General features: G+C 37.2%; 1 protein-coding gene across 1 annotated transcript in view; it reads right to left on the bottom strand.

The window, feature by feature from the left end:
• Window positions 1-1,449: 1,449 nt before the first annotated feature.
• The window catches only part of LOC129217783 (organic anion transporter 3-like), a 43,676-nt gene continuing 30,986 nt past the window's right edge, over window positions 1,450-14,139 (bottom strand). Inside the window, exons 8-9 of the mRNA XM_054852129.1 lie at window positions 3,737-3,809; window positions 1,450-2,148 (exon numbers count right to left, since the gene is read on the bottom strand). Of these exons, the coding sequence (XP_054708104.1) occupies window positions 1,450-2,148; window positions 3,737-3,809 (772 nt within the window). The remainder of the gene's footprint in view (window positions 2,149-3,736; window positions 3,810-14,139) is intronic.

Below are 14,139 nucleotides of genomic sequence, written 5' to 3'. Positions count from 1 at the left end.
TCCATTTGTTCATTTCGCACTGAGGAAGGAGGCTGTTGCCTCCGAAACATGTCTGCGTTTTTAAAAACTTTTTATCCTTTTTGTGCTTTTAAACGTTGTTCCATTTTTATCTAATTTCATGGTATTTTGTACAACGACCAACCTACAGCTGGACTTGTGGTGCTACAGTTTAACTAGCGCAAATTCCGCATGACTCAGTGGGTTTTCATTCATCGAGCCCGATATACTCTGATTCCGAGTCCGATGTTCTAACTTTTTCACGTTTTACTCCAGGGTCCCCCATACTTACCACTATTTATGGTTTAACCAGTTGGATGGGACCCTGAATACGGCTCTGATTTTTTGATCCAGACCAGAAGCCGAGCAATCCATGGTTCAGCATCCGCAGAGTTATTGTTTCACTTGGAGGACTTTGTGACCGGAGCATATTTAACGTCCCCCAGTCACCGTTAATTATTCACTATTTGCCCCCCCCCCCCCCAACAATTAGTTACCAATAATTATAAATCATTCATGTAGCTCAGTCCCCGAGCCATGTGAAGACCAGTGGCTGATTGGTATCGCATCGCGCTTCCACGTCGCAGGTCCGGGTTCTATCCTCCGGTCGGGCATGGTCGACTCATTCCGTTCATCCCTTCAGTGGGTCGATAATAGGAGTACCGAGCGTGCTTGGGGACTAAACCCTGGGGTTCCGCGTTTGAAACATTTCTCTAGCACCCCAGAGCCCTTGGCCAGGAAGACTGAGTTGGGCACAGTAGGCATTGGCCCCCTTGAACTGTCGTGCCACTGGGTTTTGGTTCGGTTTTAGTCACCATGAATGAAGACGGTAGAGCTTCGATCCGTCTAGAATAGAACCCGGAACTAATCAGTCACAAGTCGGATGGATGCCTTACCAATCAGGTCACCGCCCCCCCCCCCTCCCCCGATGTCCCTGCCGTTAGGTTCCACAAAAATGTTAAACAAATGCATATAAATAAACATTTATTAAAGAATATCATTTCATTAATATAAAAGATTTATTTACTTTCTTGAATGTATGAAATCCAATAAATAAATGAAATAAGAAATGAACATTTTTGATAATGAAATTTTTGTAATAAATAAATATGTTTATATAATATTATAATTATTTCCAGTTCTTTCAATGAGTATGTATGTATAATTGGTAGATTGTGTCCTGCGGAGACTCAAATGCAACAATCACTTTAAATAATGAATGACTTCACATCTAAACGACAAACTATTTCTTCTTACCAGCTTTAGGTGGTTCGTCTCCTTCTTCAGCTAGAGCACTTTTTGTTGACTTCGCCACCAATTTGGAATTGGGAACCGTTCATTGCTGTCAAAATAGAATTAGTCAATTCTTTCACAGAATTCATACTAAATATTTCAACTGAATATTTACTGAAGATTCCAAATATTGAGTATTCGTTTATTTTGGCGATATTCTTAAAGATTACTGTTGCTGTCTGTACTTGGCTCAGAATTACACAGACATTCCTCTTCGTTAAGGTTTTCTTCTTCTCTAATCGCATCATTACTCTGAATATCACTACTCTGAATGTTGTACAACATATTCAAAGTATTTAAATGTCTGTCGTTGAGTTCCTTCTCATTGGGATCACTGTTTGGTTTCCAGTAAGCAGACATCTCTTTCTCAAAATCTGATATCTTCACCGCTGGTTCTGCTTTGTCCCATTTGAAGACGAAACCAGTAACTGGTTCAAACACATCGCTGCCCATCACGACACTGATTGGTGCCAGTTGCTTGGACGTACTCAAGTGCATTGAAATCGGCCCTACCGATGGACGCAGTAAACTCTGAGTCTTGAGCTGGACAAGAGTCGCCAAGCGTCGCAAGAGACCAACATTCATGGTTGGCGTGTCGTTCAGGCTGTCGGTAGAACGGGACGCCGACTCCTCTACGTCTTCTGTGGTGATGTTTGGGACGAATCCAGAAGTAATGGAAGTGTCCCGGAAGTCGAGATCGCTGTCGTTGATGATCTTGGAGCGTCCGATCTCAACTTCCTCGGCTATGGTGGCAAGAGGACGCTCTGTGCAATCTGGGAAAAACCATGACGTCAAAATGGCACCGATGAAGTTTAGTGCACCTCCGATTGCTAATACTGTGAGCCGGGAATGGTTTCCCTATAAATAAAGATACTCGTTAATGACATATCGTGTTAGAAAAGTTAGAGTCAAGTAATTTACAAAATAATTTGAAGAAACAATTCAAAAGAAAAAAAAATTATTTTATATCCAAGATTAACGATAATCAAATTCAGATTCAGAAACAAGTACGAGAATGGACATGGCCACAATAATAACTTTATAAATGGAAGCAAGTTCATGTAGGGAAGAACACTTTTCTTGAGGAATTACGCTGGTGCGATGGGTTATAAAGTGAGATCAAATTAAATTGCCAAGTATGATGTAGTTTCGGTTCTGGTGTCTTCTCTTTCAACTGTGCCGTAACACAATTCCCAATGTTCCAACTGTAACCTTCCTGGCAATAAAGTTCTGGTCTGTTGCGAACGGTGTCCCACACGCACGCAAAGCATATGACGGTTTTTAAAATTTTGAAATCGGGTTTCAAATTTGAAATTTCAATTCAGGCACCAAAGAATTATGTTTGACAACTGCTTCCTGTGAGATATCTGTTTTGTTATTACAAGGTTAGGGAAACAAACAAGGCACATTTATCTCAAGGTAATAACAAAGTAAAACGCTTTATTAAGTTGGTAAAAATTAGGTTGCATATTTAGCAACGTAATGCTTTTCGAGGTATATTTTTAGTTCAGATGATAAAAAGAAAATACAAAGATGATGGCAATTTTTATAAAATAATTTGCTAGATAATTTTTCAAACTTAATTGAGCAAGTTCAGAGGACCACAACAAGACTCTCGGCAAGCTTCGTTTTAGCTACCCAGCTCTCAGTTTTCGTCGATGCAAGCTGTGCGCAAATACATTTCGAAATGGGAAGATTGGGCGCTGGGAATATTGGGAGCCGGGAACTTTGGGCGCCGAGCATTTTGGGCGCCGGAACTTTGGGCACCGAGCATTTTGGGCGCCGAGCACTTTGGACGCCAAGCACTTTGGGCGCCGGGAACTTTGGACGCCAAGCACTTTGGACGCCGGGAACTTTGGGCGTCAAGCACTTTGGGCGCCAGGAACATTGGGCACAATGTGCTCACCACCCAAAGTTCCCGGCGCTCAAAATGCTCGGTGCCCAATCTGTGGCGCCCAATCTTCCTAAACTAAATACATTTGCTCCAGAAAAATGCATCGTCCGATAGAATCATTAATTAACATCAATTCTAAATTTTAATTATCTTTAAAATATGCTGATAAATTAATATGAAAAGTTCATATCTTGCTTTAATGGATACTTGACTGAAAACAAAAGGCATTACCTTACTAACTTTACTTTTTATTTTTATCTTAGTATGCCATATAGTACATATGAAGCAGTGAGAAGCAAAGGGATGCAAGTGGACTATTTTAAGGTTCGAGTAAAACGCGTTTAAAGATCAGATCCTAGGCAGGCTTTCATTGAATTTTTTTTCTAAATCATGCTATACAGCAGAACCTACCAGGGCTACTAGTACAATCTCTAGCCCCAAAACAGAGGAAAGGTTCACCTACCATTTGTACTGGTTATCTCCAAATTTTTAATTTTGCCACTTGCATCCCTTTGCTTTTCACTGCCTCATATATCTTTTCTATATACGTACCAACATTTCTATATCAGGAATAAAGAGATGAGCGACTCCACCCCAAAACATGCAAGAGCCCAATCCTAAGCCCCTGCAAGAGCAATGACACTTTTCAATAAACATAGTAAATAGCTGTAAAAAGTTCTTTAAAAAATTAACTTTGTTCTGAAATATTAAAAGTCAAAATCAACGTTAGAAGCATAAAATTGCAGACACATGTTTCAAAAAAGAACATATTTAATGATGTGAAAGATACTAGCTTTTTGGTTGAAACAGGACCCGACAAAAATCGAAATCTTTCGCCAGTCAGAGTTTAGCTGTAAAATCTTTAGCCCAAAATCAAAGCAAAGAATAATGGTATATTCATAACCTCCTAGGCTGTAAGGAGGTTATGTCTTACTGTATATACATTTACTAATGAGGTGGAAGGGGGAAGGAACCTGGTAGCTTAAAATTTTACACAAATTGCAAAAAGATATAATCGACGATTATACATGAAAAACACGATGAAGTCTGGAAACTGATAAAAAAAAGCATGAGCACAAGTTTTAACTCAAAACAAAAACTAGTATGTTGTGGCATCACCAGACATTTATTTTAGCCCAGTAAATTTAGGATTGTTTCTACCACAAATTTATAATTAAGAAATATTTTCAGAAATAGTTCTTCATATTATGTCGAGTAAATCTTAAAACGTCCCCTAAGTTTGTATGTGAGCTTTCATCCAAAATGGCGGATCAAAGATGGCTGTCTAGTACTTTTTGCCTTCCTCCTAACTCGATCAAAAATGAAGATTTTTCAGTTCTAAGAAAAAAAAAATTATATGCTCAAAAGGTGATACTGTTTCGATATATACCCTAAAATAACCAATAAAAATTTGTTTTGACACCAAAAGCTAAAATTTCTATTTTCTACGCAATACGTAGCAGAACAAATAAGCTACTAAAATAAAAACCGTTTTATGGTATTCTTTTTAAAATATTAACTGCAAAATGACTGATATATTCCATTTATTGAATAACCAAGTAGCTTTTATTCCATTTCTGAATGAAATCTTGCTATTTCAAGCTTTGGAAAGAGAATATGATAAGGGGAAAAAACGGACCTTATAAACATTTTGAAAAAAAAAAAAATTGCAGAATATCATGCATTCAGTGCTATAAAAACTGACAGGTAATATCTTACTGAAAAACATGTAAAATATATAAAGAAAAGATAGTAATAACGGTAAAAATCTAGAAAAAAAAAAGCATCGTCATTCAACATCATCATCCTCATCTTTGAAACTGTGCACAGAAACTGAAGTTTTACATGTTTCACCTAAACAATGCATGCAAAACTTGGAAGGAATATTGAAGATCTGCATTTCCATTGTCATCTGAAATCACAGTCTCACATAATAACTGTTACTTTGTAGTCACAAACCATTAATTGCAGAATTCCTTCAGAAGCTTCGGAATGTGACGAAAGCGTTGTCACAGTCCACCTTCTTTCATAACACATCTACACATCCCCATTTAAATGGATTCATGTTTTTCTTCAGCCATTGTTGTACTTGAGAATAAACACAAATTTAATGCTGTGAAGCTGCTGCACTCATGAATGGAAGAGTTCCCAGGTTTTAAATTTAGAAGAACGAGTTTTGGTTACTTAATTGTTATCGTTGTTGTATTGTAAGGCGTCTGGAGAATTAAGTGCTCTCCCACCAAAAAGATGCTTCAGGAACACTTCTGTGACCTTTTCTGAATCAACCCGAAAACTACTGAACTGAGAGATCAGAGAAAGCAATTTGAGATTTTCCTGTAACAAATTGAAAGTTCTATATTTCCCCTTTGTGAATATTGCTGACGAGGACTCATATAACTGGCTGCGTGGAGAAAAAGAAGAGGATCCTTCAACGAACGCAAGACTTCTTGTACTTTTAATATATTGCAACATTTTTCTAAATCTATTCTTCTGTGCTAAATTGGCTTGGGGCATAAAATACAGTGATGTTCCAGACACCTCTTTCACTTAGAATCGAGAGCAGATCTGTATCAGAACCTATTACTACGTCTAGTATGACGCTGTTCTGGGACTTTATATTGTAATTGAGTGAATTAATACATTGGTGTCCTTCTCCCTATCCACTAGTACAACAGTCATTCCTCTTAATCGGAAGTATTCCATCATAATTTAAATTAAGCGTGATTTGTTCTCAGTATTCCGCAAAACAGTTAGTCTATATAGTCGTTGCAACTACATTTTCTTCAAAATGCAGTAGGCTCAGACATTTTCGACGTCACCCTTCTTTGTTTCTCTCCAGTATTAGTTGGTAATGTACCAGTGTATCCATTAAAAACCATTGCTTCACATAAAGAGAAGTTTTTTCTGAAGACACCTGAAGGATTTGAGGCATATGTCTTTTTATTATATACTATGTCTTATACTCGTCCCATGCCAATGCGTGCATAAGAAACCCTTCATCTTTAATGGACAAATACATTGGTGGCCAGGGGTGCACACCTAGGGTAGGGGGAAGGCGTCATGGCGCACATTGCGCCATTGAAATTTTTAGGGGGTTTTAAAGGGTATTTTTATCTTTTTTAGGGGGGCTCTTGCATTTGGGGGAAATCTTCATGAAATTTAGGGGGGTGCGCCCTTGAGCTTAGCGGCTTAACTTAACACAAGGCTCTACTGATTCAATGATAGCTGCCACACTTTTTTTTTTTTTAATCTTTTCTCAGAAAAACCCGACCAAAAAGCGAGGGTAATTTTTCCCCGACATTTTCCCCATTGTCACAAAAAATACGATTTTTGGATAACAACGATCTTTTTATTAAAAATAAGAAGTTTTGAACCATTTTTGACGAATTTCTATCGTCACTGAGAGTGTTTTTTTTTTTTTATATTCATTTTTAAATTCTTACTTAACATCACAAAAGGAATTTGGAACCACTTTACGGTTTATGGTAGTTTTAAAGAGCTAAACAGATCAGCATTTAATTGTCACACCAAAAATTTAGCATTTCAGAAAAAAAAAAGAAAGAAAGAAAACTCCGATCCTATATGTTAATAGCTTTCTATGGGGGAATGTCAGTTAAACACAAGCACCAACTCAAATATACATAGCATTTTTTAAAGCTGAAAATTAACAATTATTGTTATGAGGAAAATTTAAAAAAAAAAATCCCACAAATTTTTTTTAATATTAGTAGCTTATGTGTTCTGCTGCATATTACGTGGAGCACAGAAATTTCAGTTTTTGGTGTCAAAACAAATGTTTGATATTTTTTTTGTTTTTTGAGCAATCACGATTGCTTATTGTTCTCATTTGACTGTTTTTGGCGTTACACTGATTTCATTTTCACACCAGCACCCTCTGCAGCATCACCGTCGACCGGCCGCCTCACGATTCTGCTCCTCTTGCGAAAACCGTATCCAGGTTGCGTCTATATCCTACACAAACACGCATACATACACACACCTACACACACACACACATACACACACCTACACATACATACACTCCTACACACACATACACACACTCATGCCTGCACACAGACACAAACACACATGCCTACATACACACACACGAACGCCTACACGCACACGCGCGTACACCCGCACAGCACTGCATACACAACACTCACACACATGCATACAGACCCTCCCACACACACACATGCGCCAACACAAACACACACATGCGCCTACACAAGCACACACGCGCATACATACACACACACGCTCGTGATTGCGAAAAACATAATTTGAATTCAAGATGCCAAAAATTCAAATTAATATATATTTTTTTTAAGGTTATGTATCGAAACAATACTTCTAGAACGTACAGGTTTTTTCAAAACTGAAAAATTTTTATTCTTGATATAGATATAAGGGAGGCAAAATGTACCAGGCTGTCATCTTTGATCCGCCATTTTGGATAGAAGTTCACATGGGAACTTTGAGGACTTTTCAGGATTCGTTCTACACGTGTTCAGGAACTAATCCTGAAAAATTCTGCTAATTATAAATTTCTGGTGCATCGATCCTGTTTTCGGCCTAAATGTACTGAGCTATTTATACATTTCACATGAACGGTCAATAATAACGTATTAGCCGACTTCGGCGACCGCTCTCTGCAACCCGCCTGCGGTGGTTTGGTGTACATCTCCGTTCCCCCAAAGAACCGAAGTAAACCACTTTGTACTTCAGGGGCTTCGCCTCCTTCTTGTCATCTGAGGCGACGAAAGATCGCTTAATCAACACAGGGATACCCATTCCCCTCAGAAACTATGGCGCACCCCCCTCCCCCTCAAATAAGAGTGACAGAAATGTTACAAAAAAAACACCTCCAATGGCGCAGTCTGCACCATAACGTAGGCATAGGCATGTGTGAATCAGTGGTACATTAATTAATCTTTTTTTAAGCACACACAATCACGATTGCTAATTGTCTAATTGTTTTCATTTGACCGTCCTTGATGTTTGGTTCCTTTTACAACCCCACAGTCCTCTGCAGGTGCGACTTCTCCCGGTAGCCGCTGCTCCTGGTCGGTGGCGTCCATGTCCTACGCATACGCACGCTCATACACACTCACACACATCCACACACGCGCCTTTACACACATACACACACGCCAACGTGCATACACACAGGTCTACGCACACACACAAGCCTACACATACACAACTATACACACGTAACTGCCAAAGAGGAGGGACAGGAACCGTTTCTAGAAACAAGTGAGTGGGGTAGTAACCAATGAGTAGGGTCTTGTCGCAACTCGTGATTGCGAAAAACATAATTTGTATCCAAAATTTCAGAATTCAAATTAATTTCGAAAATTCGAAAGTTTTTTTTTTTTTTTTTTTTTTTTTTTTTTTTTTTTGCGTCCATACGTCGAACTTACCGCTTGAAGCAGGAACTGTTGCTCCAAGGTCAAGTATTCTGTAAGTTTGTTTCCTTGCAAGCAACTTTGGTACAATTCCAGCACCAGATAATGGGTAATTTTGAAGAGAATGAAACGTCACTCAGAGAAATGACGTGTTTAATTAATATCGCCAATAATTAAAGTCGTAGAAAAATGAAAACCGCCTAAACGTGATGTCTGAAAAATTACGATTCTGAGCGATACCTGGTCCGATCGCCAATTCTCTGGAGCTCGGAAGAAGTAAGAGTGACGTTGATACATAGAAAGATAGGTAATATATAAAGATGCACTCAGTTTTTAATAGTCTAAAGATTATCGCAACCAAGATCTGTTGCTTTGGGTGGCAGTGCTGTAGTTATATGGCAAGTCGGGGACAGTCTTATCCTGAAATATATTTGGTTTTTCATTTTAAAAATAATGCAAATATAATGCAAACTTGTTTAAAACTACCTTCTCTTTTAAAGTTCCCCTTTTCAAATTTATATTGTGAGACTTTCTAAACTGCTTTGGAATTACATAACTTTTTGAAGCTGCTCAGTCCCTGTTTGATTCACTTCACGATAACGTGTAAGAAATTACTTTGGTGGAGAACTTATGGTTTTTTACAACGTGCCGGAAATCAAGTACAGAGCAACGAACAGATATTTTCTTCATTTCAAAACTCGACATTCTAATTTTTAATTTTTCGACTATCTAACTTAAAATGTCTTTCTTTTTTTTTCTTTCTTTCTTTTTTTTTTCCCCAAAATTTTGCAACTTTTTGTTTTAAATTTTTATCCGCTTTAGCAAAGGACGTTTACATTTTGATTCCCCCCACCCCTCTACTTTTCATTTGAGTCTTCAACAATAGTTTGGTTCGGTAGAATCAAACTCTTACAACAAAACGCAATCAACACATCACGCAAATAGATTTTCTCCACAATTCACTTTCTCAACATTTCCATTTACTTCCCGTTTAGTGCTATTTTAAGTCTAGTTCTTATCTTGTTTCAAACCTTATTCAAAACAAATTTTATCTAGGAACAGTTCTAAATAAAATAAAAATTTCATTTTCCGAAGATTTCTAGAAACTTAAAGAAATAATTTTTCAATGCTTACATCTGCTGATAATCAGTTTTAGGACTAGAGAGAAATAGATTTTACTGAAAGTTGACCTTCACTGCTCTGTTTGAAGAGATGTTCTTCAATTGTTGAATATGTTAGGCACAATTCCAAAACAAAGAGAGATTTCATTTACGAATTGTTTCCCTGAAAACACGTTTCTATTTGCTCAACGAACGTTTGTTTTGAAACGATTCTGGTAGTTTTTCTTGACTTATTGAAATACTATACTAATTTTGCTCGAATAGCAGCAGTTTCTCTATAGATCATTCAAGATTTTAGGAATCATGCTAATTAAAATTTCATTTTACATCCATTATTATAAAGTGATATGAGATGAGCTCATTGGTCTTATAAGCATTTCATTGTGTTAAACTTAAAGCAAAACAATATTGTCCGTTCGATTACCAGATGGATAATGAAATATTGAAATTATGTTAAAAGGAATTAATTAAACGAAAAATAAACTATAATCAAATACGTAGATAAAAAAATTAATATCTATACATATAATAATCTTCAATAAAGTAAAGCTGACTTTATTATTTCTTTCCAAGGATTCAGGGAATCGTTGTTTTGCGTTTTTGACTTTTTCAATATTATTATTTGTTTCCGATTCTAATATACTAAAATCTGTGCCCGTAGGTCTGTAAACCCACATATCTCGCACAGTTACGTTTCCAATGCCTCTAAAAGTGCTGTTTTATACATGACATTCAAGGTAACACATTCCTTCCGGTCTCATACCTTTAGAATTTAGACTTTTACTTTGTGCTGAGGTAAAAGCTAGAGAAAGAGAACTAAGAATTAAAAACTAAAATAATAAAAACAATAATTGTAACCCGGGATGGCACCACATCTGGCGACTTACAGCCATTTTGGTCGCCAACAACTTTGGTAAAATATTGCCAAGTCGCAGCACACGAAGTAGTGATGGGCATAATCGAGTTCTCATAATCGAATCTCTCGATTATTCAGGATCATTCGAGAACTCGATTATCACGAGTTCTCAATTATCAGATCTCGAGTTCTCGATTATCATAACTCGAGTTCTCGATTAGCGTATTTCAAGTTTTCGATTAGCGAACCTCGAGTTCTCGATTATCACATCTCGAGTTCTCGATTAATACATCTCGAGATCTCGATTATCTCTTTCCGAGTTCTCGATATGTGAACTTCTCGAGAAGTCAATCACTCGAGTAGTGTATTTCTCGATCGATATCATAATCGAATGAACTCTCAATAGTTGGCTTCTGAAGTGATTCAGTTGCAGGGGCGGATCCGTCAATTAGGGGGTCAAAGGCTGGTTTTGAAAAGTTAATGTTTTTATATATGAATGGGCGTAGTTATTGTTGTCTTCCGAAAACATTTGCATTGAGTATATACCCATTGACTAATCCTCTAGAAAAATTTGAAATAACGGGTTGCGTTGAGTTGCCACAGGGGAAGAGGGTCATGGCGCAGACTGTGCTATTGAAATTCTTAATGGATGTTAGTCTTTTTTAGTGAGTATCCTTCTTTGGGAGGGGGGGGGGGGTCCGTAATTCTAAAAAGTGCGCCAGCACACTTGAGAAATGGATATTGTCCGTTTTTCACGAGAAGGCACTTGACTCCTCCTTCGTCACGTGGTATCCGATGATTCTATTTCGCTGTTTGCTGCAGAAAGTATATTCGGATCATAGCATTTTGTAGTAAAAGCAGCAGTTTTCAAAATACAAGAATAGCTAAAATGACAACAAGAAAGTGATGTAAAGAACACTAAGACTTTTTTTGCACATTAAAATGCACGCCTAAGTTAAGGTTGTCTTGTCTCATTTATAAGCGCGTGAATATGTTTATCGATCACCCCCGCGTAAAATGGAACTCTGCTTTCGAGTAGGCGTGGCGAAGTGCTAATGAAAAACGGAAAATACCCCTGTGATCCAAATAGTTTTTTGTTCAAATAACTGTCTCTCAAATGTTGTATTCGAATAATAGTGATTTCAATGTGTTTTGTCGAATGCTTGATGAACCTTTGGAATGATTTGGTAGTCCAATGATATGTTTTTGCGCGAAAAGTGTTAATGAATGAACACATGGACGAGTCTGCGGCTGACATGGGTTGTGTGTCCTGGTGGTGGAAGTAAAGGTTAGGGGACTCTCATAATGTTCTTAGTTGAGAGGTATTAAAATTAAAATCATATTTCATGTAAAAAGGGGGAATACTTTTGTTGAAGCGGACCTCTTCCCCCTTACGTCCAACTTCGACTACACCATTAATGAACCCCGAAACACGTGTCTGTAGTAAATCTGTATATTTGTGGTATTCCTGTTACTTCTCGGTTCAAAGGTGTTTATTAATTACTTAATGAAACAAGTAGTTTACTTCTCGTGTAATTTATTTGTTTGGTTTGTTAAAACTAGAACTTTTCAAGGAAGGGGACGAGGGCAATTGACACCCTTAAATTGAAGTTTCAGTGGCTACGTATGCGTCATAACACTCAGGTCCATTATTTCAAATTTTACAATAGAGTTATAGGGAGTTAAAGAGAGGTGGGAAGTTAAAGGGTAAGTACTCAATGCATAGTATACCCAAATAGCGGCTAAAACTTTATTTATATAACGATTTCTAAAAGCAAGGAGGGGTCACAGCTTCTTAACTCTCCAAATGACAGGCTTGATGTCTCCTCCTCCCTCTCGCGCGCACTTTTCCAAAAAAAAAAAAAAAAGCTCGAGAATTTAACCATTATCAAAGTCGCCCATAGGCGATGCACTCCCATTGGCGATAGCGCACTCTCTCAGATGTTACGGGGTATCATCCGTCTAGGAAAAGAACTGCCCCCCCCCTCCCTAAAATGAAATAGAAAAATCCCTCTTAAAAAACCGTCCCTAAAAATTTCAGTGACGCAGGCTGCGCCATGGAACTCCCCCCCCCCCTTCTTTTTTCGTGGAAATCCCTGTCGAAGACAGCTTGATTCTGAAAAGGCTCTGAAAATGAATTAACTACTCGAGAACTCGATTCAAACGTCTCGAGAACTCGATTAAAACGTCTCGAGAACTCGATTCAAACATCTCGAGAATTCGATTCAAGGTAATCGAGAAGTTGATCGCTCGAGTTCTCGATTTTAAAAGATCTCGATTATCAATCGCTCGAGTTCTCGATTTCAAAAGATCTCAATTACCAATTGCCAGAGTGATCGATTTCAAAAGATCTCGATTATCAATCACTCGATTATCAAAAGTACTCGATTCCAGAGATCTCTATTATCAAAAGATTGCAATTATACCCATCCTTAACACGAAAGCGGTAAGGAGAGGACGAAGCCACCGAAGTATCGACCGAAGGCGGCGAACGGGAGTTAGCCAGCGAAGCGAGCAGGAGACGGGAACCTCAAGTTTTAACTAATATTTGAAGAAGAAATTTTGTTAATCACTTAATATATTTGTTGTTTCTTGCAATCATTTTACAAACCTTCGTCAAATTTTAGTTTCATCAAACTTTGGATGGAAAATGCAGTATCAGAATTTTGCTATTAACGAACTACTTTTCTCAGAGAATTAACGATAAGATTTTATACATCCATCACTCGTGGTATTTGCGGACTTTAATTTGAGAAATTCCGTTGAAAGAGAAGAAATTTGAGAAGAAGAAGCGTTGGGTTTTCTAGGAATTCATTTATATTTCAAGAACATCAACTTCTTGCCAAAACCACCGGCAGAGCCCTCTTATAGACATACTATTAAAGAACTGCAGAATGCTTAAAGGAAAACCGCAACTTCTTCCGCGATAAAAAGAAATATCTTTGGTGATAGGTGTTTAACGTCATATGTTTGCTTTATAATGAGAAGAAACTGGTGACAAATATTGCATCTTTTATGATAAAAGACAATTAAATCAAAAAAAGAAATAATATTCTCGCATGAGGTTTGGAAATTTTTGTAAATCTTGAACTATGTATGAGTTGTTCAAGTTGTGTATCTGTTTGAGTTTCGAAACTTATTACGAAGGTTTAAGAAAAAGTTGCTTTTCTTTTTTATCGCTCGAATAGATTTATCTAAGTCGTAACAATAATAAAATACTTGTTTTTTATACGAACATCCTTTGTTAAAAGATAGTTTCGTTTTGTTGATCAAACATCTTTCTCTCTATCAAAATTTTTTTGCTAATTAAAATTTAAAACAATCAGTAATTTTCATCAATAAGGATGTTATTCTCATGACCAATATTGACTTGCTCAATACCAAATACAAGGGTTGAACAAAATAACATGAACACTTCACAATATAGAAAAAAATGCGGAATAAATTAAAACAATTTTTAGCGCATGTTTTTATTAAAACTTGACAGTAAAATAAATAAATTTAAAAAAAAAAAAGCAAAATTCCATACTGTTTTTTTTTTTTTTTTTTTTTTTTTTTTTA

This window comes from Uloborus diversus, chromosome 1 (genome assembly GCF_026930045.1).
Source record: "Uloborus diversus isolate 005 chromosome 1, Udiv.v.3.1, whole genome shotgun sequence".
Taxonomy (NCBI): domain Eukaryota; kingdom Metazoa; phylum Arthropoda; class Arachnida; order Araneae; family Uloboridae; genus Uloborus; species Uloborus diversus.
This window is presented reverse-complemented; position numbering and strand designations above follow the sequence as displayed.